The sequence below is a fragment of the Lissotriton vulgaris genome, chromosome 2_1, assembly GCF_964263255.1.
Source record: "Lissotriton vulgaris chromosome 2_1, aLisVul1.2, whole genome shotgun sequence".
NCBI lineage: Eukaryota > Metazoa > Chordata > Amphibia > Caudata > Salamandridae > Lissotriton > Lissotriton vulgaris.
The window spans coordinates 682,651,347-682,678,966 of NC_141687.1; the positions used below are offsets into that span (position 1 = coordinate 682,651,347).

Genomic DNA, 27,620 nt, shown 5'->3' on the forward strand with positions numbered 1-27,620 from the left:
CAAGGAATCATAATCCAATTTGTTAAAATGCATGATGTGTTGTGCGTAGTGCTTTAAGAAAGATTGGGGTAGGTTGTGCTCACAAAGGTTGAGGGTAATATTATGCCAGGATTTGAGATGTAGGAGGATCGTGGCTACTACATTTTGTACCTGTTTTCATTAATTTAGGAGGAATCTTGGCACCATTACATAAAGGCAGTGCACATAGTCCAGGAATAGAGTGTTTAAGAGTGTCCTTGTTTTAAGCTCTGCAGTGGGCAACATGGCAACATAAGCAAGGGAGTATCAATTTTCGGATTCTGAGTCTAGCCGTGGTGGGTCTGTTACATCATCACAATATTTAGAGTGGATCCATCTTCAGTCAGTGGTTCATTGTTTAGCTTATAAACGGCCATAAGCATTTTTTTGGGCCTTAGGATGTTTATGTGAAAAAGCATGACTATTTAACAAGTCATTTCATCTATCCATACTCAGTCCTACACATTACCAAGCCCTCCCATTTTATATAATTCTGCATCAGAAAATCAAATACTGTATATCACTAATGAAAATGAAAAGTTAATTGGTACTGGAATTTGAACCAAGTAACTGTTTTGTTTTTAATTTAAGGCACAACTCAATCAGAAGACAGCTCAACCTCTCCAACCCAGACTTCAATATCCAGCAGTTTCAAAAGCAAGAACAGCTGACAGGCATTGGCCGCATCAAGCCTGAGCTCTACAAGCAGAGGTCGGTTGACAATGACGACGGCAGGAGGAACAACAGCAAATCGTGTGGGAAAATCAACTTTATTGTGAAATACGACTGCGATTTAGAGCAACTAATAGTGAAAATTCACAAAGCAGTCAACCTTCCAGCGAAGGATTTTTCTGGTACTTCAGACCCCTACGTGAAGATTTACCTCCTTCCAGACCGAAAAACGAAACACCAAACTAAAGTGCATAGGAAGACACTTAACCCTGTGTTCGATGAAGTGTTTTTATTTCCTGTCCCTTACAATGAACTGGCCACCAGAAAATTACACTTTTCAGTGTATGACTTTGACAGGTTCTCTAGACATGACGTAATTGGCCAGGTGATAGTGGATAATTTTTTAGATTTGGCAGATTTTCCCAGGGAAAGTAATATTTGGAAAGATATTGAACACGTCACCAATGTAAGTATGACTATTTCGTTAATTGTTTTTATAAGAGCTGATTTGTCACTTGTAATGCACTGTGGTTTGATATGTTATCACTTTCACGATTTAAAGACATGCTGAAACGTACTTATGCAAGGAACAGCCATACGCAACATAACTCGTATAAATACATTATTGTGAGTTTACAACATTTCATTTACAGCACGCGCTATTGTGTGTTATATATCCACCTACTTTGAGATATTAATTTTGTCAGGGCTTCCTGCACTCAACTTGGAATGCTATTAGTGAATCTGTCATCATTTCCTGTGGTGGAAAAAGTTATGTTTAATGAAAGATGGCATCAGCTTCTTTGGAGATGTTATTGCTTAGCGAATGTGGCATGACTGAATGGAAGGGCCCACGTCCCTGCGACCCCAAGTTGTTTTCAGGTTTGGGGAGCCACAGTATAATTCCATCACACGCGCGTCTTGTCATTTCCTCTTGTTTCCAGTTGTCGCCTTTACTATCCCCCAGGGATTGATATGAATATGGAGCGCTGGATACCGGATACAGCTATATATAGATGTTCGAGCCAGCTGTTCTGTTTGTTTCCTGGCCGTTTTGGAGATGCTGTCTCTTGTCTGTTGAAGACAACAACATTTTCTGATTCTCTGTCAGATAATAGCGTATGATGCTGACCGATTAACTGTTACCTGCTTGTTTGAGGAGGGTGCAAGATTCCCTTTTAACTAGGACAAGTAATGTCTGCCTAGGGCATGGCATTTAAAACGGCCTAGCCTAGTGGCCTCGGGAATGTTTCATAGTTTTAAATAGAATGGGGGGCAGTAGCTCCAGTCGAATTAGATTTGTTTACAGCATTGACCTTAGTAAGTGGCAAAATATCTAATGTACTTAGTCAGGTCTTACTATGTTTTAGAAACTAAGGGGTATATTCATAGAGGTAAATTTACACTTTTGGCATAAATGTACTATTTTTGCTGTTACGTGTAGTATCTTTACGACTGCAGAGAACTCCACACGTAAAAAAAACAGTTGATACTGTTGTAAAAATACTACATATAAAACTACACTCCAAGTTAGTGAATAGCAAAAAACAGTTAACTTACACCAAAAGTGTAACCTCACCTTTGTGAATAAGGCCCAGGATATTTGCAAGGCCTGTTATGAATTCTCTAAATACGTATAGAGCGGCAATGGTCACCTCCAAATGGATTTACTGCTCTCACTTAATCCAATTGCCTTTTTCTTGAATCTGGGGGCATAATATCAAGAACGGTGATAAAAATGCAGCTAAAGCGGCGATAATGGGCTTGATAATATGCTCTTGTGAATTCCCATAGCAGCCCAGGTTCTGTTGTTAACCTGGGCTGCTATGGGAATTCACAAGGGCAAATTATCAAACCCATTTTATCGCCGTACACTGGATCGACACACATTAAACTATTCGACTCACAAATTCTTTGTCTACAGAAAGTAACGTTTGTTATATTTGTTGCAGAAGGCTTTTTAAAATATTTTATTTAGGGTTCAAACTGCTAAACAGACCTTTTGGCTTTGAAATTGACTATTTGAACGTGATACTTTAGGTATCAGCAGCCGGTGCTTGGCGTAACAAAATGATTTGGAGTGAACTATTAGCTTTTCACAATCCTATAGGTGTTGCGCAACTAATCCTACAGAAATCGGGATATGAATTATTTACGTATTGGTAATCAAAAGTTTAAGTCGTGCAAACATACTTTCCTGTAACGTGAACAAAGAAGAATTGGAGATGTGGCCAAACTCTGATGGCCTGGTTGATAAACTATGAGCTGGACAAAAGATACACAATTTAAAACTCATGAAATAAAAATTCGAGTTCGTGTTTCAAGAGACATATTTGCATCACAGATGGTCTACATCTACCCTGCACTCTGCTGATATGAAAGCAGTGGTTCTCCTTTCTTCTGCCCATGACTTCATACGAAGAAAAAAAAATATTTGACACTATTGATTTTGAGATGCTTTGAAAATGGCGAGCAAAGATTGAGCCTGAAGTTTTTCCCCTCTGTGTCTCAGTCAGAGGAAAATTGTTTATCTTCAGGCTCAACAGTCAAACTGAGTTGAAGCCAACTTGCTAATTTCAATAATATATTCATTTTAAAAAGACGCTGCTCATAAGTTAACTGGCAAAAAAATTACTTTAGAAACCTGTAATTCCAAACTAACCACAGTCTATTCTCAGAGTAAAAAGGCATGAAAAGACAGCATTGTTGTGGTATTCGAACAAAATGTTAAGTCATAAATATCGAGTAACACTAATTTAACGTTTTTAATATTGTGTCACAGAAATATCGTAATAAAGGATTGTCGTTGACAAAAATATAAATTTTTAAGGTAAATAATATTGTTTTCAAGAATATTGTCGTTATTAATATCACTTACAATAATATCGATGTAAAGAATATACTTTTTTAATTATCTTTATGTACTTAACGTAATATTTTAACTGTATATTTTATATATTGATTGCATAATTCTTGTTAATGTTTTTTAACATAGTTATTTATTATTTTAATGTAATTTTTCATAGTAATTTATAGTGTTGTAGTGGAATGTGAGAGTTAGGTGGGTATAGGGTGGGAAGTACATTAATTAGTAATTATTTTCTAATTATTATTAATTATTTAGTTGAGAAAATATTTTGTAAATTGTAATAATTTTTTTACAGTTATGTTTTAGATGCTGGTTGTTGGGTCTGGGGTATAGGGTGGTTAGTTACGTAATAAATGATTATTTTTGAACGGTTAATTATTTAATTGATAATTAATCCTGTAAATTATGTAAATATTTTTTAAAGTTATGTATTAGGTGCAAGTTGTGTTTGTAGGGGTATACGGTGAGAACGTATTTAAATAATCATTTAGTAATTTACATTAATCATGTAATTGATAATTGATTATGTAAAGTGTGTTATTATATTTTTAAGCTATATTACATGTGCAGATTGTTTGATCTGTAAGAGTATGAGGTGGGAAGTTAATTAGGCAAATATTACATTTTAATGAATACATAATTTTAATGAATATGTGTAATTTATTTTTTAAATATATACATTATTTAATACATATACTTTTATTTTATATATTAGGTGTGCATTGCATTTTTAGAGAGATAGGGTGGGACGATATTTAAGTAATAATTAATCAATAATTAATTGTTCATTTTTTATTAATTATTTTGTTTATTACATAACATATGTTATGATTTTGTATTTTAACTATATTTTAATTTCGGGGTGCTAGGTATGTGGGAGATTTGTTTGGGAATTTAATGAAATAATCAGTTAATGGCATTTTGTACTTGATATTTGTTTAAAACAATATTAACTATGTACATCTTTATATTGCTTGTAAAATGTGTGTATATATATATATATATATATATAAATATATATATATATATATATATATATAGTACTTTTTCATATTCATATTAATATGGTATGTATTTGAAGTGAAATACTTTCCCTATTGCTGCACAAACTGGAGTGGGAATAGTGACTTTTACCCTTCTTCAGTCCAACGCCTTTCCTACTGTTGCACTGACTTTTACTCGGGATAGTAAATTTTACCCCTGTCCAATCCAACGCTTTCCCTACTGTTGCACAGACTAGAGTAGGAATAGTACCTTTTACACCTCCTGAGCTTAATGCTTTCCCTTCTGTTGCAATAACTGGAGTGGGAATAGTACATTCTAACCCTCCTGAGTCCCAATGCTTTCCCTACTGTTTCACTGACTGGAGTGAGAATAGTACATTTTACCCCTCTTGAATCCAACGCTTTTTCAACTGTTGCACCGACTGGATTGGAAATAGTAAATGTTACCCTTACAGAGTCCAGCATTTTCTCTACTGTTGCTCCGACTAGAGTGGGAATAGTAAATGTTACCCCTCCTGAGTCCAATGCTTTTCCCACTGTTGCACTGACTGGAGTGGGAATAGTACATGTTACCCCTCCTGAGTCCAACGTTTCCCTACTGTTGCGGTGACTGGAGTGAGAATAAAACATTTTACCCCTCCTGAGTCTAATGCTTTCCCTACTGTTGCACTGACTGGAGTGGGAATAGTAAACGTTACCCCTCCTGAGTCCAGCGCTTTCTCTACTTTTGCACAGACTGGAGTGGAAATACTAATTTTGACCCCACCTCTGTCCAGAGCTTTTCCTATTGTTGCATCAATGGAGTTGGACTAGTATATTTATTATTTCTAAAATGTAATAGTTTTGCTAGAATTGTTTAATTATGTATTGTTATTTGTTTATGTATTTAAATTTAAAATCACATGCCCTAAATAAAAAGTAACTTAAATATAACATAATTGCTAGCTCATATAAAATTAGCAGAAAAACATCACTAGCCTATCCCTTATGCAATATTTGAAATACTCTTTATTCAACAAGTGTTCTACTTTTTTACCACTGTATTCTATCTAATCTCAGCACTATCCGAAAAGGCATCACCCTTTGGCAAGTTGAGATAAAAGTGGCAATGATAGTCAATGGCAGTGCTCAATTGAGGCCAGTGTTATTTTGCCTGTGCTTGCCACTGGTACTTCTTTTTGAACACCAGCAAGTATTTTTAAGACTTCACCACATGTTGGTGCTGCGGTGTGTATATGCTTTTAATGGAGTGAATTAGTGGAATATTTAATAACTTAATGCATTCAAAAAAATGATCAAACTATGACTTAAAACTGCAAATTAAAGTAACATGTTGATAATCCCCGCTGCAACGGACCTGTGTGAAATGCTTGGGCTTTGGCACTTAATTGTTTACAAACTAGGCATTAGTCAGTGGTATCGGCAGACCAGACCAAGGCGCAATTTGACACTGACAGTGATGGCGTGTGGTTCAGGTACACCAATCAGGTTTGTCCTGGTCAAAGATTTTTCCTTTTGGTTTAGTTCTTTAAGGCCCAAACCACCAAAGAAGTATACTTCTAAAGCCCACCTCCTACCCTTTCCTCTGTCCAGTGGGGGAGGCCCTTAGGGTCTCAAAGCGTTTTAAATAGAGGCCAACAGCAGGATCCGGTCCAGGTCCAGTTGCCACTAGCTAGCTGGACAGCTGCAGGAAAGGCCGTTTGTAGCTTGTTGTAGCCCTATAGCTTGAAAAGGAGGTCGGCCTTATACACATTGGAGTCCACTTCTTTGTCCTGGGTACATGAGGGGCAGGTTCATTCCTTCAGAGTTTCTCTCAGGCCACAGGCAGCAAGTCCAGTGCTCATCTTTTCTTCCTCTTATGTAGGAGTGTTCTGAAGTGGATACCTGGAGATGACACATTAATACTTGGCATTAGCAAGTGGGTAGGAATAACTCCTGAGCATACCCTAACAAATGAAGTAAATGTTCCTTGAGCATTTTCAGGGAGCAAAAGTCTTCATTCAGACTAAGCTTAACCTCTGGGTGCTTGTGGTGTATCTTGGGAGTATACTATTGCAATCCTACTGTCCTCTCACAGCTAACATGAAATATCTGATTTGAAGCAGCCACAGTAGCCCTAAACAACCCAGAGATAGACGTCTGGTAGAATAAAGCAGGGAATTTTCCAGCCGTGGCCCGTGGAGGGAGTTCGGTGGGGCAGAGAGGTGGGGCGGGGGAGGGACATGGTGGTGGGTACTAAACACCGGAATATGGATAATTGGAAGTAAGTAAACAATTTAATAAATAAAACGAAGTTCGTAGCGCACCCAGTATCGGATTTTGCAATGCAGGGCACGCGACGAAATTCGTTTTATTTATTAAATTGTTTACTTACCTCCAATTATACATATTCCGGTGTTTATTACCCACCACCCTACCCCTCCCCCGCCCGCCTCTAGTTCAAGTTCAAGTTCAGGGATTTATATAGCGCACTACTCACCCAGAGGGTCTCAAGGCACTTGGGGAAGGGTGTTCAATTTTTGTCGAATAGCCAGGTTTTAAGTTCTTTTCTGAAGGAGATGTGGTTTAGAGTAAGGCGGAGGTGAGTGGGGAGTGAGTTCTAGGTCTTGGCCGCCAGGAAGGAGAAGGATCTGCCACCCATTTTCGGATGTGCGGGACTGCGCCGAGGGCTTGATTGGACGATTTAAGTTGGCAGGTGGGTGTGTAGAAGGACAGTCGAGTGTTGAGGCATTCGGGTCCTAGTTTGTAGAGGGCCTTGTGTGCGTGGGCGAGAAGTCGGAATGTAATTCTCTTGTTGACAGGAAGCTAGTGGAGGTCTTTTAGGTGTCCGGTGATGTGATCTTGGCGAGGGATGTCCAATATGAGCCTCGCTGATGCGTTTTGGATGCATTGGAGTTTTTTCTGTAGTTTTGCTGTGATTCCGGCGTATAGTGTGTTACCATAATCCAGTCGACTAATGACCAGTGCGTGGGTGACAGTCTTTCTTGTTTCGAGGGGGATCCAGCGGAAGATCTTTTTGAGAATACGAAGTACGTTGAAGCAGGAGTATGAGACTGCGTTGACTTGTCTGGACATCAAGAGAGAGGAGTCTAGTCTCTGCCCCACCAAACTCCCTCCACGGGCCGCGGCTGGAATTTGCAGAAACCAAACAGAGGAATCACAAGAATTGTTTTGGCATCCAGTTTCCTTTCCAGTATACCTTTTTAAAACTTTGAGACAGAAGTCTGGTGGGGCATAGCAGGTCCTGAACAACCAGACAGTGGATGCAGGATAATTGATTCAGCGCCCTCTTTCACCTCCTTTCAAGAGTGCCCCCAGTGTTATTTGTAAAAGCTAGGCAGTCCTGAGAAGCAGGCTATGAAACTCAAGTGAGAGTGCTAGTTGTAGTTACTTTAGGGCACAAGTTATACTTACTTTAGATACCTATAACTGGTGAATTTCAGTGTTTAAAATGTTTTGTTGTCACTGAAATGTTAACTTAACTATAACATTAAACGATGTTTTTTCAGTTAATTTCTGTGGTTTCAAAAAACTGTAAAGTGAAATATTATTACAAATCTTATTTATATTAACACTTTAACCTTTGACTTTCTTTTTGTTTTTAACATAAAGCAATATTTTATTACCATATGTAAATCCAACCCCACGCTGCTTGTGTCCTTTGGCTGTGCATGGTGTGTGTTTGGCCACCAGGCCTTGCCTGTAGCAGGCACTGCATCCAACCACTTACAATCTGCCAGCCCCACGTCATGCACAGCCTTCTTTGTCTATTTCTATGTGTGGGTATTTGTAGAGCCACTGTTACTCAACAGAGTGTCCTGGGGCTAGGCTGAAATATCGCAGTATCGTAAAATAACTTAGTTTGTTTCGAAACAAGGGTGTAGATTCAATGATTCTTAACTGCAGAGGCTTTTTTTTCCAGTGGAAGGGCCCCAGGAAGGAGAGGGACTTACCTCCTACCCTGTACTTTTTAAAACAGGGAACATTAGCCAACAACAGATCAGCAGATCGAAGATTTCTGCGAGGAGAGTAAAAGGAAATCCTATGTTTGAGGTAGCTAGGTCCTTCCCTGTAAAGGGCTTTCTGTGTGACAAGCAGAGTTTTAAAATTATTCTTTTCCTAACATGGAGCCAGTGCAGGCTCCTCGGAAGGTGTGACACACCAGAGTTTCGAGGGAGCTCAAAAATGGTGCGGGCAGGGATATCTGAACCAGGTGGAGCATGTCCAGCAGAAAAAACAGGCATGCCGAGGTAGAGTCCGTACCCATAATCCAGACTTCAAATAATCGGAGCCTGGATCACCTGTTGTCTGGCAGCTTTGGACAGAAGGAACTCAAATTTCTGCCAAAGATGCAGCAGAGCAAAACAGGCGCAAACTACTGTATTGATCTGAGCGCGAAAGAGCAGCTGGTGATCCAATTTAAACCCCAGGTTCTTCTGGGATGCACACCATGTATTTGGCCTTGCAGGTTCTGGTCTCACTCAGGCGGACTTACTGACTTTGCCAAAGAGTCAAAACACTACAATATAAAAAGTTAGCCTATGTGCTTTATCAAGGGTGGAGCATATCAAGATATATAAAGTAGAACTATTGTTGTCTCTATAAATGACCAATATTTTTAATCAAATGCATATTTCAGTAATTCACACAATTCAATGTTTACTAATAATGATCATTATAAATTGTTTAATAAAGCTTTAATAAAAAAAACATGCCTGTCAATCTTTCTATTAACATAGTTTTTAATGTTGCATTTTATGGGGTGAAAATGTTAAAAGTCTCAGATACATATTGTTTTTGTAATTAATATATTTATTTTAAATAAAAACCTACATGGTATTGAGTCTTTCTTTTATATTTTTTAGTCCACTGTTGGAAATGGCCCTTCTACAGGGTTAAGCCCAAATGTTTTGCCTCGCCTCCCCCCCTTTTTGTTGCTGATTTCATTTTTGTTGGCTTTAGGACTGCTAACCAGTGCTAACATGCTTGTGCTCTCTACTCTTAGCATGGTGTAATTGGCTTAAACCCAATTGCCAAATGTAATTTACTTGTAAGTCCCTGGTAAACTGCCACTACATGTGCACAGGTCCTGTAAATTAAATACCACTTATGGACCTTCAGCACTGATTGTGTCACCACTTTAGTAACCCTTTAAACATGTCGTAGGCCTGTCATTTCAGAGCCTGTGTGTGCAGCTTATACTGCCATTTCGACCTAGCAAAATAAACCTTTTGCCTGGGCCAAACCTTCAATTTTCATACATGTAGGTCAGCCTAAGGTAGGCCCTGGACAACCTAGAGGGCTGGGTTCAGTTTATTTAGAAGTTAAGACATGTACATTTAAGTTGTCAATGCCTTCCTCTTCCTGAGGATAACATTGTAGTCGCCTTATTACAATTAATTAGTGTAATTTCCAGATGGGATGAGATAACCCCTTCAACTTTGGTGTCTCTGAAATCACTACTTAAAATCCTGACTCATGGCAAACTCAGATTTTAATTTGCAATTCTAAAAATGCCCCTTTTAGAAAGTTTTAATTTTCTTGCCTTAGCCATTTGGTGCCTGCAGCCTGTCTCTGATCACATGACTGGGTTAAGTTGGCAGTTGGGCTTTGTTGGAGGGTGGATTATTAGTAGGAGTAAGTATGCACCTACCATTAGCAATAAGGCCACCAACGCAATTTCCAATGTCAAAAAATCTTTATTGGGCCAAATGAGGCCATAAAAGACATATTTCAATACAACGCAACCATAGAAGAAAAATTAAATAATCGCAATACAGGCATTAAAAAGAGCAAGATCTGACTCAGGACTGATGCTCAATAAGGAAAATAAATTAAAAACAACCAAATCATCCTAAAAACATGTTGAAAGAGTGATTAACAACACTTCTATGAAGTACAGTGTGCATATAAAAAATTTAAAGATGCCTGTTTGAAAAGAAATGTAATTAAAAAAACAGTAAAATACATAAGTATCAAATGTGCATTATGTCAATGTTTCATCAGTACTAATCAAACAAGGGTAATTACCCCTCTACCACCACCAACACAATAAAAAGTCCAGACAAGGTCTCAATAAATGATTCCCATGCTAAGCCCTTGGTATCTGGCTAAGAGTAGGCAGACTTACTTTAGGAGACAGGTGTGTAAGGCATTTAAAAACATGAATTCAGTAAATAAATAAGACACAACACACAATTAGAACCCAACACCAATTTATACAAATATGAAACCAATTAAATTAATAAAACGAATTTCGTTCTGTGCCCTGCATCGCAAAATGCGATGCAGGGCACGGAACAAAATTTGTTTTATTAATTTAATAGGTTACTACCTGCAATCATCCATATTCCGGTGTTTATCACCCCCCGCCCTGCCTGCCTGCCCCACCGGAACTCCCTTCACGGACCGCGGCTGAAATATAGCACTTGGCCCGGGACATGGGATCCCCAGGGCCATGATAAGATCAGTGGGTGTCCGCGCCCCCTTCCTTTGAGTATAGTGCTGAGCCACAAGATCTTTTGCCTTCACCTTCCTGTTTTATGAGTCCAGTTCTGTTGGCTTTAGGACTCTGTGCTCTCTACCACTGCTAACCAGTTCTTTATTAGTAGTGCTCTCTCCTTTGAGCATTGTGACATTGGCGTACACTCAACTAGCACATTTAATTGTCTTGTAAGTCTCTAGTAAAGTGGTACCCAGGGCCTGTGAAATAAAGTGCTGCTGGGGGGCCACTGATTGAGCCACCGGCGTAAGTAGCCATTACAAACATGTATCAGGCCTACCATTGCAGCCTTTGTGTGCAGATTTAAACTGCAATTTGACCTGGCAACAGAAAGCTTTTGCCAGGCCTAAGCCATCCTTTTTAATACACATACGTCAACCCTAGAGTAGGCCCTAAAGAGTAAATAGGACAGGGTGCAGTGTATTTAAAAAGTTGGACATGTACTTTTAAGTTTTGCATTTCTTGGTTTTGAAAAACTCTTTCGTTTGTTTTTCACTACTACAAGGCCTACCTTTCCTATAGGATACCATTGGGTTGCCTTATTATCTTTAGTAAGTGCTAACTTCTAGTCTGTAGCAGGTGAAAATGTTGCATTTGGTGTCCAAAGAATTGGAATTTAAACCCCTATTTTACCTCACAAGTCTAAAAATGCCACTTTTAGAAAGTCAGCATTTTCTCGTCATATCCATTTGATGCAAGCAGCCTGTTTCCTGGGCTAACTAACTAGGTGTAGCTGGCCTTTGTGAATTGCCCCCAGACAGTGAGACAAAGGAGAATAGGTGTTGGTAGGATGGGCCATCTCTGACTTGATGAGGGGCAGGAGCTGTCACCTACCGCACTTGCACATCACAAAGGCTCTGTCTAAGCAAACTCACAAAGGGTTTGACATTGGTCTTTAGTGAGGCCACATAAGCTGAGGCCAGGGCACGTAGGCAGGAAGTTCCAAACACTCTGGTGGTGGAAACCTTCAGAACCGTCTCCTACTTTAAAGTGGACACTAAGTATAAATAATGAACCCTCAGACCCAACTGTTCAGTGTACATCTAGACCTTTGAAAGACTCAGAAGAACTGCTATGCTGCTCTGCAAGGAGGACTGCTATCCTGTTACCCTGCTGCCCTGCTGTCAGAGTGAAAGGACTGGATCTGCATCTTGATCCTAGGACCACCAGATTGATTCTAAGGGCTAGGTGGCTGGCATCCTGATCAGATCCTCAGTGACAGAAATGGCTCCAACCACCAAGATCCCAGCACCAGGACTCTATCTGCTGTAAGTCCTACCCCACTAAGTTGTGCAAACCCAGCCCTAGACCCTAGGAAGTGGGCTGGATGGTGCCGTGCCAGCCCAGCTGTGATCTTGTGAGCAGAACCGATGGTGTGCAAAGCATCTTCGACGCAGGACTTCTCATCGCAAGCCCCTTGACAATGGCATCCTTGTTGATGATGAGCAAATACTCATTGCATCACCCTGCTTCCTCGTAACAGCTGCTATGTAGTGCATGCTTGGCATGCAATCTAGCAACAATCTTCATACCAGGATTTAAAGTACTTTGTTCAGTGGGCCTAATCTGGTCCCTGTATCCAGCCGTCGCACTCCATCACGGTCACCCTGAACATGTGACTTTGTCCTGGACCGGTGCGAACAGATAACCATAGTTACCTCTTTGTGCTTCTACACACCTTTTTTACTTAAACCATTAAAATTGGATTTCTCTGGTTCTTCTGAATAGATATTTGTTGTTTTGGTATCAAATAATGCATTAAACTTTGCTCTGTTTTTCTAAATTGGTGTGGGATTTTTCTTGTGTTGTATTTTCACTTTATTACTGTTTGAAGTGCTGCACAAATACCTTATACATTGCCTCCAAGTTAAGCTTAACTGCTTTGTGCCATGCTATCAGAGGGTTGAACATAGGTTAATTTGGGGTTTGCTGTTGGCTCTACCCTGCCAGAAATTGTGGTTGCCGCTTGAATAGGGTACCACCCCCCCTCAGCCAGTATCTCAGTTTCCAACACACGTATTTAAATATTTTAATGAGTCAACACTGCTTTGCACTGAAAGGAATTTGGATTAATAAATGTGTGACACAGTGCAGTGTCTGTTTCTCTGTGCTAGCTTCTTCACATTCAACATCTGTTGTACACTTTTCTTCCTGAATTGGGCTGAATGTGTTGAATATGCAGAACGTTTTTAAAGTATCTAGCAGTGCAAAGTTAAGGTAAGATTCTAGCTTGTGATACAAAGCATAACTAAATCCATAACCTTGACACGTTTTCTTTTTAAATATCAAAGCATTTTCCTTTTCAATTGATTTAAGAATTTTGGGAAATCTTGTATATGCAACTGAAGTGAAATGTCATTATACTTAAACTTTGATGTAAAATGTGTGAGAAGATGCTTCAGCGAAAATGAGAGAGAGAGAAGTTTCTGAAGTGAACAAATAAGTCCTCTGAGGATAATGGATAGCATTCAGGAATGATGACGTCATTGAGGGAAAACATGGAAAATGGGAGTAGTGACAGCGCAAATAATCGGGAGGCTAGAGTAGAACTGAAATAACACGTCCTTCTGCATAGACAAGAGTACAGACAGTTCCAGACACAGCGACACTTTACACCCATCCCTTAACCCTTTTACTTGGACAGCAGGTACTTTATTGCCAACTAGAGGTCGTCTGCCCCTTGCAGCACTTTGATCTGTTTCTGTCCAAGAGTATTGCTGTTTTACCGGCCCCGATTACTTTTTTATCAAAGTTCAGAAATAAATTTGCCTGTTTAACTTGTCGTTTTTCAATTTCCAGCACAAAATAAAATATACCAGCTGTGCTTGTAAGCCTTAGACCAAAATCTTCCTAGCTCATCAAGTGCGTCCTCCTTGTTAATTCCGAATATTGCGATAACAGAAGGAAGCACGGTGAGGATGCTTTACTCTTTCGCTACGCAGACACAATGTCGATATTAATAGCTCGGGCACAACTTCTCCTTAAATTAGGGGTTTTAAGGAACGATCCAATATGATTGCAAACATTGTGAGGTGTAAACGTACGGACAGATTTACAAGCCCCTTGCGCCACTTTTGCGTCACTTTTAACATGGGAAAAGTGACGCAAAAGTGGCGCAAGGGGCTTTGGAAATCTGCCCGACCCGCAGCTTTACAAACCCCTTGCGCCACTTTTACGTCACTTTCCCCATGTTAGAAGGGACGCAATTTGGCACAAGGGGCTTGTAAATCTGCCCTGTTGTCTTTCTTATTGACGCATTCTAGACAACTTATTCATGCCATTCCTCGATTCTCCATTTACTTGAACGTGATTTCAGCTGTTTCAAATGATTTTTTAAAATCCTTCCGTGATTCTAGCAAACGATTTAACACTGTCTTCCTCGGAGCACGGGAGGCCTTGCATCCGATTTTCTCGATGGATGCTTCTGAACTGAACTGCTCATATCGTAAGTCAAAAGCACTGTGGCGTTTGGAAGCATCTCTTTTTCTGGTGCAGGTGGCTCTTTCACAGTACTTCAGTTTCTAATCAATTATGTATTTACCCCCCTATATTAGTTGCTTTTTATACTTGGTATATGGCTATCATCATGACCATAGTTTTTAATTCCTTTGAATGTTCAGTTTCAGACAGGAGATGAATACATTGGAACACCCTAATAATTAATAATACAATATGGTGAGCAAGGTTTGCATAGCTATACAGAAATGTATGTTTCTTCCTACTATAAGCAAATTAAGAAAGCACTTCGCTATTGTAATTTGCTTTTATATATAGTGCTTCATATTGTAGATTTCCGATTGCTAAGTACTGTATTTAGTAGGCATTACCCAATGTAATAGCACTCGCTTCACTGGTCTTAGAAGTATCATAGATTTGTGTAACCTAGCTGTGATTCAAAGGTGTGACTTGCAGGTGACAGCAGATTATAGCAGCGACAATAAATTAACTCACTGAGCCAACTTGCTTGGAAAAGTGTGTGATCTAATTTCTCTTTAACGGATCTCAAAGATAAAGACATTAATAAGTTCTGTTAGATGTCCAGTTGCTGTTGTCGTCAGAACATGTGTGTTGGTTCGCTTGATAATGCGACAGTGGCTCCAACAACAAACAATTTATTAAGATCTATTATTACTAGATGACATAATAACATTTTTGCATGTACTTGAACCCACCTTAGCTCTTCTCATTGTATGCTCCTTCGTTGGATGCCTATTGAGTTGCTCTACCCTTACTGAAACATGTGACTTCCAGGTTGCTGAGGCTTCCCTGTAGTAGGTGCAACAAATCTCTAATTCAACTTATTGGCCTAGTTTACATGCTCATAGAAGCAAAATCACATCTAGTACAGCTCATCAGGTGCATATGGAACAAAGTGATATATACAATAAGCATTGTGAAGCAGTTTAATTTTCATAGTCAATAAGTCAACAGAATGGGAGAACAGTGGAAGTCTTGGCCAACTGATCGATTTTAGGGTTTCCCCCGGTTTCTCTTTTTTGCTGGCAGACTCGCTCTACTGCTTCCAGTGCTTCACATGCCTTGTGCAAGGTAGGCTTGAACTTCGGATTCTTATGCTTTTCACATTTTGTGCAAATGATGCTTACACGTTGCCTATCCTACTTATACCTGCTAATGCTGCTGATATGGGCAGTGTTCTACCACTTTACTAGAACCACTATTGACTATGGGTTTGCCTTTGTGTGGCCTTGAAAACATTTCATTGATAAAACACAGCAGCAGATGGCAGTAAGTGATTCGGTGCTGCACAACCCACCTATTCACCAACATACACAGTCCAAACACATAAGGGTTGCCCACCTCCCTAGTCCACTGCCAAGGGACTAAAATTGGATAAAGACAGAAAAAGCGAATGGAGAGGCAACAAAAACAATTATTACATTTGATAAATCAAATTGATGAATTGAGACACATGTCCTTCGTAGATGTGAAAAATGTCCAAAGTTTAATTGATTTCTCTTGACACGAAGATAACAGCCAAGAAACTCAAGGTATGAAGATCAATGAAACAGTACGAACACAGCCTCAAAATATGATGTTCAATAAACAAGCACGTAACAGCCAACGCGTTCCGCCCGATAAGGGCTTCCTCAGGGCAGAACAAATTCAGGTGGAATATCGTCTCATAGAAAAAAACACAGCTGAAACGAGTCTTCAGCAACCAAGCTCATTGAAGCACAAAAGATGTGCAACATTCACAGTATTGGAAAAACGACAACAGAAGATGACTCAACCGAAGTACCAATTCAGAAGGTGCACGCACTAGAGTATCTGTAACAAACTTTATTTTCTTGCAACCGTCAAAGTATAGAGGTGAGTGCTCTGGTGTGCACTACACTTGGATGATTTCTTTATCAAAGAGTCGTCCTCATCCAGTATGAGAAGGGATCCAGTCATAGCACCCTCCTACACGTGAATTTCCAGGGTGGGGGCCGGTTTTGGACTCCTGGGGGCCGGTTTTGTTACAGCTGGCTGGTTTTGCAGCATAGCATTGTTTTACACTCGCACCCCTCCAAACCTACCTCCGCTGCTGACCCTACTCAATTGTCAGGGCTGGTGTTCGTTCCCAGTCCGGCCCTGAGCAATGCCAGTCTCGAATGTGGTGCATTCATCGCTTTCTGGAGTGCCAGTGATGGTTAGAATTGTGGTGTGTAATGATACAGTACCTGTGTCTGTTCCATCCATTTGTACAGAGCCCCGATAGTTCTGGCACCAGTTTCTTGATAACGTTACTGATATACCAGTAGTCCACTGATTTGTTTTTCGCAGTGCTACTGCACAAAGATATATTTCACTCCGCATTTGGGGCAGCTATTGATTAAACCTAGTAAATGCCAGCTTCAAGACCAGGACATGAATATTCAACTACACCGTGTTTTATTTAAATGCATGCCTGATAACTGCTGCTGGTCAGGAGCCCATTTCATGTGATTTCCTGTAATCGCGTATGTTCTCAATGAGGGTGACTTGGAAGGCTGTTTTCCATGCTTCACATATTTTGAGGTGGAGGCTTGCTCTTCGCCATGTTTTATTAACACTCTTTTGTGAGATGGAGCCCTCCCTAGCATATGACAGTGCTCTACCTTCTTTGTGAGGGAGGATTATACTGCTGCTGTGCATGCTCTGTTAGAGAGGGGGGCCTGCACAGCTCATTTCCATGCTGTACATGTTTGTGTGCAAGGAGGGCACTGCTACTTACCATTGCCATGTGTATTTTGTCCAAAGTTTGTTTTCACAGGTACTTCTTTTGTCTTTTCTGTTGTAGGAAGCTTGCTGAAATCATCCATGTACTGTGCCTGTTGTGGAAAGCAAATTTCACTGCTGATATTGAAAGTGTGCAGTGTAAGTGAATGTATGTATGGATGTATTGATATTTATCTATATTTATTTTATATAGAGTAGTGAGCTTTATGTGAGGGGGTGGAAGATGATCTACATGATGTACGTGTGTGTCAATTGAAAAATACAATAACTATTTGTTTAAAAAAGATTACAAGATGGGATTACCCAAATATATTTAACATTCATTACATTAAACATTTTTGGCACAAGGATATTATGTGATTTGCCCAGATTCACACAATGTTTAGTCAAGTGCTAAGGCTGGGATTCAAACTTGGCTCCCCAGGTTTCAAGGATGGCGTGCTAGCCACTACGCCACATCTTCTCCCACATCTTCCCACACATCTTGCACACCTGCCTGTGTGGTACTTATTTTGTGTGTACTTGGAGTTTTCAATACTGGTACCTATGTTGTACTTGTGAATTATGTGTTGATCTCGATCTTTACTCACTGGAAGATAATTCTTTTCAGGGACTGCCTTTGCTATTGGATCACATTGTAAGTAATGAAGAGATCACTTATATTTCAACTTTGGTCGCAGCAGCATTCAGACGTGGGTTATTGAATGACCTGGAAAAGAGGCGGAACAAACAAGACCCCGTGTTCAGGAGCTTATACGGAAGAATAGGGTGCAGTATGGTGAGAGAGACACGCATAATGAAAGGGAGAAAAAAAATAAGGGTGAGAGGTGAAAAAGAGAGGTAAATAGAGGAGCAGAGAAATGGAGGCGGTATCAAGGAAAGGGAGGGAGAAGTAAGAGTGTAGTATATTGTATATAAATGTTAAAGACTAAAGTCGTGTGATAGAGTATAAAATGAAAGGAAGAAAACTAGGCCATTCCCTATCGAAATACAAAACTCAGCCATCCTTCAATATCTGCTGACATGAGGGAGTTATGGGGAGTGGTCTCTGGCTTTAATTGGATTCTTATATACCACACCATTTCAAGACTTACAGTGCGCAACCTTAATGCCTGATGGAGAACAGGTGAAATATTCAATTATTTGAGGAAGATAGGAACAACATACACAAGTTTCGAAATAAAGCGCTGAAGAAATCACAACTTAAATGTGGGTATAGTAATGTTTTACATCATGGCGTTGGTTCCCGTAGCAAAGTGCAGGAAATGTGCTCAACAGGAGTACAACATTGTTTACATGCTGTTGGAGTATACTAGAGTTAAAAAAAATCCTAGTCAGCTATATGGGGTGAAATCAAGGCCAATCTTGGCTCTATGATCCCCCTAAATGCAAATACGGCACTGCTTCAAGATACCTCCACCATTCCAGAAAGTATGCATATCTCAGGCATTGGTATTATATGCTGCTTGCAGTAGCCAAGATTGGCATCGTAAAACTTGGGAAAATGCCTACAGTCCTGACATATGGCACATAGCTGACAAGCATGTTCACCATGGCCTTATTTAATAGAATCATGTACTGGTTAAATAACCACCTTCCTAAATATAAAGAGACGTGACTCTTTCATACAAATATTAATACATTATATCACTATCACATCCTGTAACAATTTTACATTTCATAAAGGCACCATCTTGACCCGTAAGACAGAGATACAATTGGCCCTCCTTTGTGCACCCTGGCCATGCTTAATCAGTGATACATTTTATATTGGATGGGGATCACTCTCCCGCCGCCCCACAATTCCTATGAGCTTTCCTCTATGTTTATCTGTATGTTCTTATTTCTTGACTATCTTGAATCTTGAAGTTGTGAATCTAAATCAAATTATTACTATTATTGTTCTGTGCTACTGCCACTCCAGAGCAGGAACAGACTTTTGTTTCATAACAACTGCTTTAAGTCATATCTACATCAATATAGCTACATGTCTATCTATTAAAAGCATGGGCAGAGTTTGCGGAGTTCCCCTCCCAAAACTCTCCACTGCGCTACACATAGTTGTGCAAGTAGGGGAGTGCGTTAGATCACGACGTTCGTTCTGATTTTTAGCGCCAGGTGTTCATCCCGCACTAGAAAATCAGCACAAAGTGCACCATGCGCAGCACAAGAGGGCACTGCTTCTTTCTGACACTTGAGTAGATTTCTACTTGAGCTGCAGCTGCCACAACACGAACGGATGGTTTCTCAATGCGAGCGGTTGTGACCAGCCGTGACCGCCCACTTTGAGACACCTCGCTGGGAGGTGGTCTAGCATTGGATTCTCATTGTACGCGCTTGCCAACTTAACATTAGCAAGCGGAGTGGAGTTTTTCGGAACTCCTTATTCTTTGAAAAAAACTACGGTTAAAGGAATGTTATAGTTAGGAATTAGCGTTTAAAAAAATCGTAGAAATTTATGGGAAAAACCACAGATTACAGGAACGTTATAGTTAGGCTGACATTTCACTTGTACAAAACCTCTGAAATTCAGCCAGTATAGTTAGCTGAGCTAACTGTAACTCAAGCCCCAGCAATGCACTGCAGATGACGTCACATATTAAATCCCCTTGTGACATGGTCAGTGACATCGCTGATGACATCACTGATGACATCTCAAATTACATCACCCTGTGTTTGACTTGACATATGACTACACCCTGTACTACGTGGTGATCAGTGATTATTTGTAATTATCCAAACACCGCTGAAGACCTAAGGGACAGAACATGTTGGCTGTGCTTATCACTTTCTGTTTTTCATACTAATGATTTTATTAAAAGTTGGACGAACCAACACTTCCATGGAAATGATTCTATTTGGATATGCATGGACATTGGATCTTTTAGGAACTTGTGCGTAATGCAGTAAGTGGAGCAGCACTGATGATAGAAGTAACAATTATTTTCTTCCTTTTCAATTGCTTCAATTGTTGTAAGATCGATTGTGATTCTTAAGCAGTGTAGTCACAAAAATGTGACCGGAGTTCATAAGTAAAATAGAAACGTCACACTGGTGCGACAGTAAGTGGCCCACATTGCTATTGCTTAGCCATTTGAAATTCAGCCATAAGCGTACTCTGTTCTGCAACACCGTTTTAGCACACAAAAAGCTGTCAGACATAGATGATTCAATAACGCACCTGCTAGCTGTAGCAAAGAAAACATCCACAAAATCATATACAACTACGCACATTGCTTTTATACACTGAGCTTCCAGTATTTAGTCATTGGTACATGTATGCCACAGACAGCTGAATTGCACACTGGCACACCCACAGAGCTCTTATCCCGCTTCACTCTGTTACACTGACCCATTCGCAGTGATCAGTTATAGAGTATGGCCTGGCACATGCACTTTTCCACATTGAAACATAGTCACAAATCCTTTTGTTGAACACCAGTTCACAATGAACTCGCTCAAACACACAGCTCTGCTGCTTTAAGTCAGCATTAAACTCCACAGTGTTGTTGCACTCTCCCCCATATGTTCAAAAATGTCATCCATATTCAGACCCAGATTAATTTTACTGTGACCAATGAAGGTCCCTCTGGACAGACCTTTTATTCTATTGGCATTTTCCCAGTAGGCTGGAGCTCCTAGAAGCCGGGTTTGAAAGGCAAGAGCCACTGTGGGTGCCTCTGTCATGTTTCCCAGTTCCATGATGTTAATTTCCGCAGGCATGAGGGAGGCTTCACATGAGAGAGAGAAAGGGAGGGAGAGAAGGGGAAGATACAGAGAAAGTGATCGGAGGAGAGAATTAATGAAATAAAATAGATTGATGAAAAGAGAGAGAGCATGAAGAGAGAAAGGGAGTGGGCTGGTTTGAGTATTTTTGTCAGGACTGCTTTTTGTCCCTCTATCTGCCCATACGCACAGGCATGTCTTACTAGCATGTTTGGGAATACTTCACCAGACATGTTTTTAGGTAGGTGCACCTTTGTGTTATTGACGAACAGATGCATTACCGGCATGATTTTGAACACGTTTGCCGCTATATTTCAGAGCAGGTACACTGGTATCTTTCAGTGTAGGCTCGCCCGACACCACTAGCATGTTTTTAGCAGGCGCTTTGCTGGAATGCATTTTCAGTTGGTGCATTGCTGGCAAGTCCCAGAGTGTGTTAAATGATGGCACAATTTCTAACCAATCTGTTGCTAGCAGGTGTTCTAAGGAGTGCTTTGTCGTCATTTCCAGTATTGAACTGATCTTTTCCTTAAACGATCAGGGTTCCTCGACATCAGATCATCATTGGGCTCCCACTGAAGCTGCTGGTTTTAGTGCCAAAAGCTCTGAGAAGGACAACGCTGGATTTCATGGCCACCAAGAGTGCTTTGCCAGGTGGATAACTAGACGGTTTTCCATTTTTGAAAGTCACATTACCCCAGTAGGGCAAAGGTGGAAGTTGTAGCAGGGCAGGCTCCATGAGGCCAGATGCCTTTACCATTGAAGAACTTCTAAATGTTTTCTGCTCAGCAAAACTCTGAGTGGGATGAGCCTGGTTTTCTTGCCCAATGTGGGTGTGACCTTTTCAGAGTAAGTGTCAGCGACTGGGTCTGGTCATCTATAGGTGAACAAAATGACCAACTGCTGGGAAATTCCATCGGGACAGTTCTGCAGCCCCTAGCTCCTAAGGTCAGGCATCTAGGCCCCTGATCTATCTTTAGCCAGGCCTCCCAGAGGAACATTATTACTAGGAATAATGGATGGTACTGAGAAAGAATCAAAACATTACTGCAGCAGAGGTGCAAAGCAAAAGACTGCTTGTTCTTGTATTTGAAAATGTAGAGAATAACAAATTGTACCTTCAATTTTACACCTTCACTGCAGTAACAGATCTGAACAGTGTACATTTTAACCACGTCTGATTTAATTTTTCACTTCAAATGTGTAATATAGCTCACAAAAAGGCTACCAAAGCAAAAATATACATGTTTAAATGTGAGTAATAAAACTGTTTGAAATGAAAGGATTAATGCAGTTTTATAAAATAAAAGCCCTTTTAATACTACTATGCTTGAACTCTGCTTTCCAGAACAACTCTAAATTCCTCTCTGATTTTAGTGAAGAGCAGTAATCCATGGAGAAAAAACCAGCAGATGCCTGCTTATTTATAGTGCAATGAATGCCAGGTATAACTCCTGGACTGTGCAGGGAGAGCATAAAGCCTACCGGTGTAACAATAGGTCACTTGTTAGCACCACACAGGGCATCTTTGGAGGCTCTCCAGTTTATTAGAACTCCTTGCGTCATACTGCTCACCAGCTTGAGCAGAAGCAATGTGCCAGCATCTTTGTAAGTGACCTTTCAGCTTAGACTTCAGTGGTCAGAATTGAAGACATTTATGCGAGGTTGTGCACAAAGAATCTATAAACCTTTAGTAGAATAGAAGGGGATGCAATGCAAAGGAAAAGGAGCTTGCAGTTGAAAGTTCTAGAGACGCGTCTCGCCTTTTCAGACTTCCCAATCCTGCTTCAGAGAGAATAAAGTTTAAATAAAAAATGATTGTGTCCTACATTTCAAGAACTACGGCTCAAAGTGCAGGTAGTCAGTTTTCCCCAGCGCTATCTATAGTGATTGTACATGAAACTAGGTCATGCTCTGCATCCTCATGTTCAGAACTCCAGTTGGAATTGCTTGCCTTTTTCTCTCAGTCATAATATAAAGAATACTTTTGGGTATCTTGCTTTCTCGGCTACTTGCAGTAAATATCTATAATTGTTTTCTTTTGTTAGTTCACATTTTCTTTATTGAGTTTTTACAAATTTTAATGAATATCTATTCCTTTTTATGTCTGCATTATGCATTCTTCTATGTGGCAAATTGTTAATTCATAAATAACGTTTTCTTGCAAATCCATGTAAATACGTGCGTATATGTACATTTCATACGAGCCGGTAGTCTAAATTGGTATGCAGACAAAATATCGAAATTTAAATATTGATATACAATAATATCGATGTTTAAATATCGAAGGGACATAATATAGAAGGTAAGTAATATCGATAGGTTTTAAATATCGATATTAGTAATATTGATGTTAATAATTTCGATGTTACTAATATCGATTTTGATAATATTTTTTTGTATATTATTATGTATTTATTATGTTTTTTAATTTATTTTTATGTCATTTAATTACATTTTGTATTTTAGTATTGTAGCAGGTTGTGGGTTTATAGGGGAATAGGGTGGGAAGTAATTTAATTATATTATATTAATTATTAATTATTAAGAATTATAAATTAATGTTAATTAATTGGTAATTAGTTTTAATTATTTTGTAATTAATTTTTATTAATTGATTAATTGATAACTATGTTCTTTAGCAGGTTGTGGGTTTATAGGGGAATAGGGTGGGAAGTAATTTAATTATACAAAATAAATTATTAATTATTAAGAAATTTAAATTAATTTTAATTAATTGGTAATTAATTTTAATTAATTGGTAAAAAAATTTATTAATTGATTAATTGATAAATATGTTCTGTAGTGGGCTGTGGGTTTATAGGAGAATAGGGTGGAAAGTAATTTAAATGTAATTAAGTAATAATGTTTTTTAATAAATTTTTTGGTAAAGTATATAATTGTTAATTAATTATTAATTGGTAATTACATATTAAATGGTATTTTTATTAATTTTTTTAGTTAATTATTTATGGTGAATCATGTTTTTAATAATTATGTATTGGTATTTGTAAATGGTTTATATTTATTTAATAGTTACGTTTTTTATTATTTAAAAAATAAATTTAGTTATAAGTATGTTATATTTACCTCTACGCTATCCAACACTTTCCCTACTGTTGCACTCTCTTGAGTGGGAATAGTAATTGTTACCCCTACACTATCCAACACTTACCCTACTGTTGCACTCTCGGGAGTTGGAATAGTAATTTTTACCCCTACCATATCCAACACTTTCCCTACTGTTGCACTCTCTGGAGTGGGAATAGTAATTTTTACCCGTACGCTATCCAACACTTTCCCTACTGTTGCACTCTCTGGAGTTGGAATAGTAATTGTTACCCCTACGCTATCCAACACTTTCCCTGCTGTTGCACTCTCTGGAGTGGGAATAGTAATTTGTACCCCTACGCTATCCAACATTTACTTACTTTTTTAAATTTGTTTTACATTTTTATTAATTGTTATTTATATTATTATTTCATGTATATACATTTATTTGTAATTTATTATATTTTCATTTATTTATAAGTTATTAAAATATTTTTTTAGAGTTATTAATGAAGTATATACTATGTATTATATCTTTAATACTATTTGTTTTTATTACATAATTTATTAATTTTAAATATTATAATATATTTTTAACTATGGTTATTACATTTATAATATTATTTTATTAATATTACATTTTTTTATTTTAAAAAAACGGTATTTTTAAAAAACGATATTTTTGATATCAATATTTTTTTCTCTCGATATTTTTGTACTTACCTTGTTAGAGATAGGATGTCGATATTGTTGTAACCAATATTTTTATTGAGATATTTTTGTAGGTAGATATTTTTGTATTCGATATTTTGTCATAGATTCGTCTAAATGTAACACATAGTGTATGTGCCACCTAATGCTGATTTATCCAAAGCATCTAACTAAAATAATAAACAAATTTATTGTCGGGCTTACATTTTTGTTCCCGTAGTAAATTCTTCATCTTGCATAAAAAAATCCCCTGGCTGCTGTCGTTATAAATACCAGGTTCTACCATTCCTCAGATTATTGATTCCCAGTTTAATGACTAAGGCTGAGGCACCTTACCCAGGCTTTATGCACATGACAGATCACTGCCTATGTCAGATATGAATGTTTACCTCAGTGACCCATTCTACCTGCATTGATGCTTCATGCAAGTATTCAGCAGCCACTGGATCATTGTTAAATATATTAGTAAACAGAAGTTAACTATTTCCAGGCCACACAAGAAAGTTAATTTAAAGAACTATGAAATTAAAATGAAACTGCAACTAAAGAAATTTATCTAGCCACTGATAAGGATGAGCAGTCGTTTCATGAGGAACGCTAGATTTATGATTTTAGTATGTTTTTAAAGCACAAGAATTTGTCTTGTTTTGTCTGAGTGCAAGATTCCTCATTGTGCGATAAGAGCACCATGCCTATATATTTCTAAATTGCATACTGTAAGATATTGGGTTAATGGTTGAGGGGGATGGAAGCCCCACTCAGGCAACAACCACAATCCTTGTTAGAGTGAACCACAAGCAGTCACTGAGTAACCTATACTTAACCCTCTGGTATCTTGGTACAAAATATTCAGGCTTAATTTAGTGGCAATGTGTAAAGTATTTATGCAACACAGTACATTTTAATAAATAAAATGATAGAGAATGACAAAAATGTAATCAGTGGGACTGGAGATATTACATTTTAAAGTGATTAGTAAAAATTGTCTCCAAAAGCAGAAAGTGGCAGCTGGTGTTATTTGGTCACACTAGACCGTGACAAAATCAGAAGTTAATGCCAACCACAACAGAGTGCAGGCCAGATACAGGATCGTGTTCAGCCCACTGGGAGTTGTACCTAATGCACTTGGAGTGAGGTCTGAGTGGCTGTGCTTTGTGAGACTAAGAATTGCCCTGCGTTGTTTCCACTAAAGCTTGTAGCTGTGCGCTGAGGCTTTGTGGGGCTTTTTGACACTTTGAGTTGTTACTAATGAAGCTTTCAACTGTTTGGTGATGCTTTGTGGGGATTGACATCTCCCTGCATCAGTTCGATGAAGCTCTCACCTGTGCAACGAGGCTCTGCGTGGCTTTGTGTCACTTGCCGTTCGGTCCAATTAAGTTCTCAGTTGTGCGGCAAGACTATGAGGCTCTTCGTGTCACTTCGCACCAGATTTGATGGAACCTTCAGTCAGGCAAAAGGACAAAAGGAGTTCTCTCAGATGCCAGACAATGGTCCAGGACCTGTGGGACACCTCAGGGAGATCAGGACTCACTCGGCGATAGTAGTGCAAAACCTAAGGATCCCCTGCTTTGGTTCAATCAATAGGACAGGGAACACAAGCTAAAATATACAAAAGAGAACCCCCTTCTGACCTTATTCAATAATCGCCAAATGTCATCAAAAGAGCATGAATGTGTTAAAATCTCAGAACTATTTTGGTTAGCATCAATACATATTTATTTAATCACTTTGAATAATACCTACATTTATTATTCACAATAATATCTCGGGATATATCTAGATCGAAGGTTCTCCTTTACAATGCAGTACGAGGCCATACAAAAAAAGGGTAATGCACTACTTTTTGCATTATGTAGTTTATCTAAAACTTTAAAAGGCCCACTGTTCACCCCACTAATGGCAGTCATCAAAGCGAAATTGCTTCCAACCATCGCATTGGAAGTGCTGAAACAACGCAGTAGTTCTGGACAACATCCAAACGCGAGTGTATAAAAGAGTATTTCATCTGCCATGCAACGCCTCATCAGCCCTGTACCAGGGCTGATAAGGCGTTTAGAGTTTGGCCTGCAGCAACAGCAACTGTACAGAAGGTATGAAGCAATCAAAACCTGGTACGAAATTTGGCTGAATCGTGGGCTTGAAATTAACAAAGCGCTCTGGGACGCCCTGCAAAATGACTCTAAGTCTCACCATGCTAGGTATCTAGATGCCTCACTACAAATAACCAGGACGGCCGACCTCAGGCATCAAAAATTACCCTTGGCACCATTCCAACTAATCATGAAAAAGGCGGCAAAAATGCATTCGCTACAAGACGACAAAGTAACGCTAAGCCGAAGAGCTCACGCATGGATGGTATTTCATTCTTACACTAAGCCAGAGTCAGCGGCTTACCTGGGCCTTGCCTTTTCCCCTCATTTAAAAAACAAGTTCCTAGAACTGCTTATGGGTAAGTTGCCCTCGAACGCCGACCTTCCTAGCTGGAAGTTCCAAGGCTAAAAAGCATGTAGCCTATGTGGGGCACTAACACAGAACTATTTACATTTAATATGTATTTGCCCAGCCTTAGGACACTATCACCGTCATTTTTTGAGGAGACATTTTAATGGAAGAGGCATCCGCAGCAGCAGATCTGCCATACTAAAAAATGTGGACTCAAATGACCCACAATTAATCTGCAAACTGATAAAAATGTTAATTTGATAAAGGAAATTAACACAGTGATATTGGTCATAACACTGTTTATTGGTCTCTCCCTGTTTTTTAACAGCCAACACATTGTAAATAGTAATAATGAATTAATGTATTGAACAAAAAAACGGTGGTATTTTTTATGTCTAAACTA

General features: G+C 39.1%; 1 protein-coding gene across 2 annotated transcripts in view; it reads left to right on the forward strand.

The window, feature by feature from the left end:
* The window catches only part of SYT9 (synaptotagmin 9), an 881,257-nt gene that overhangs the window by 270,502 nt on the left and 583,135 nt on the right, over positions 1 to 27,620 (forward strand). For both annotated transcript variants that reach the window (XM_086955878.1, XM_086955879.1), the window contains exon 3: positions 610 to 1,156. In XM_086955878.1, the coding sequence (XP_086812004.1) occupies positions 610 to 1,156 (547 nt within the window). The remainder of the gene's footprint in view (positions 1 to 609; positions 1,157 to 27,620) is intronic.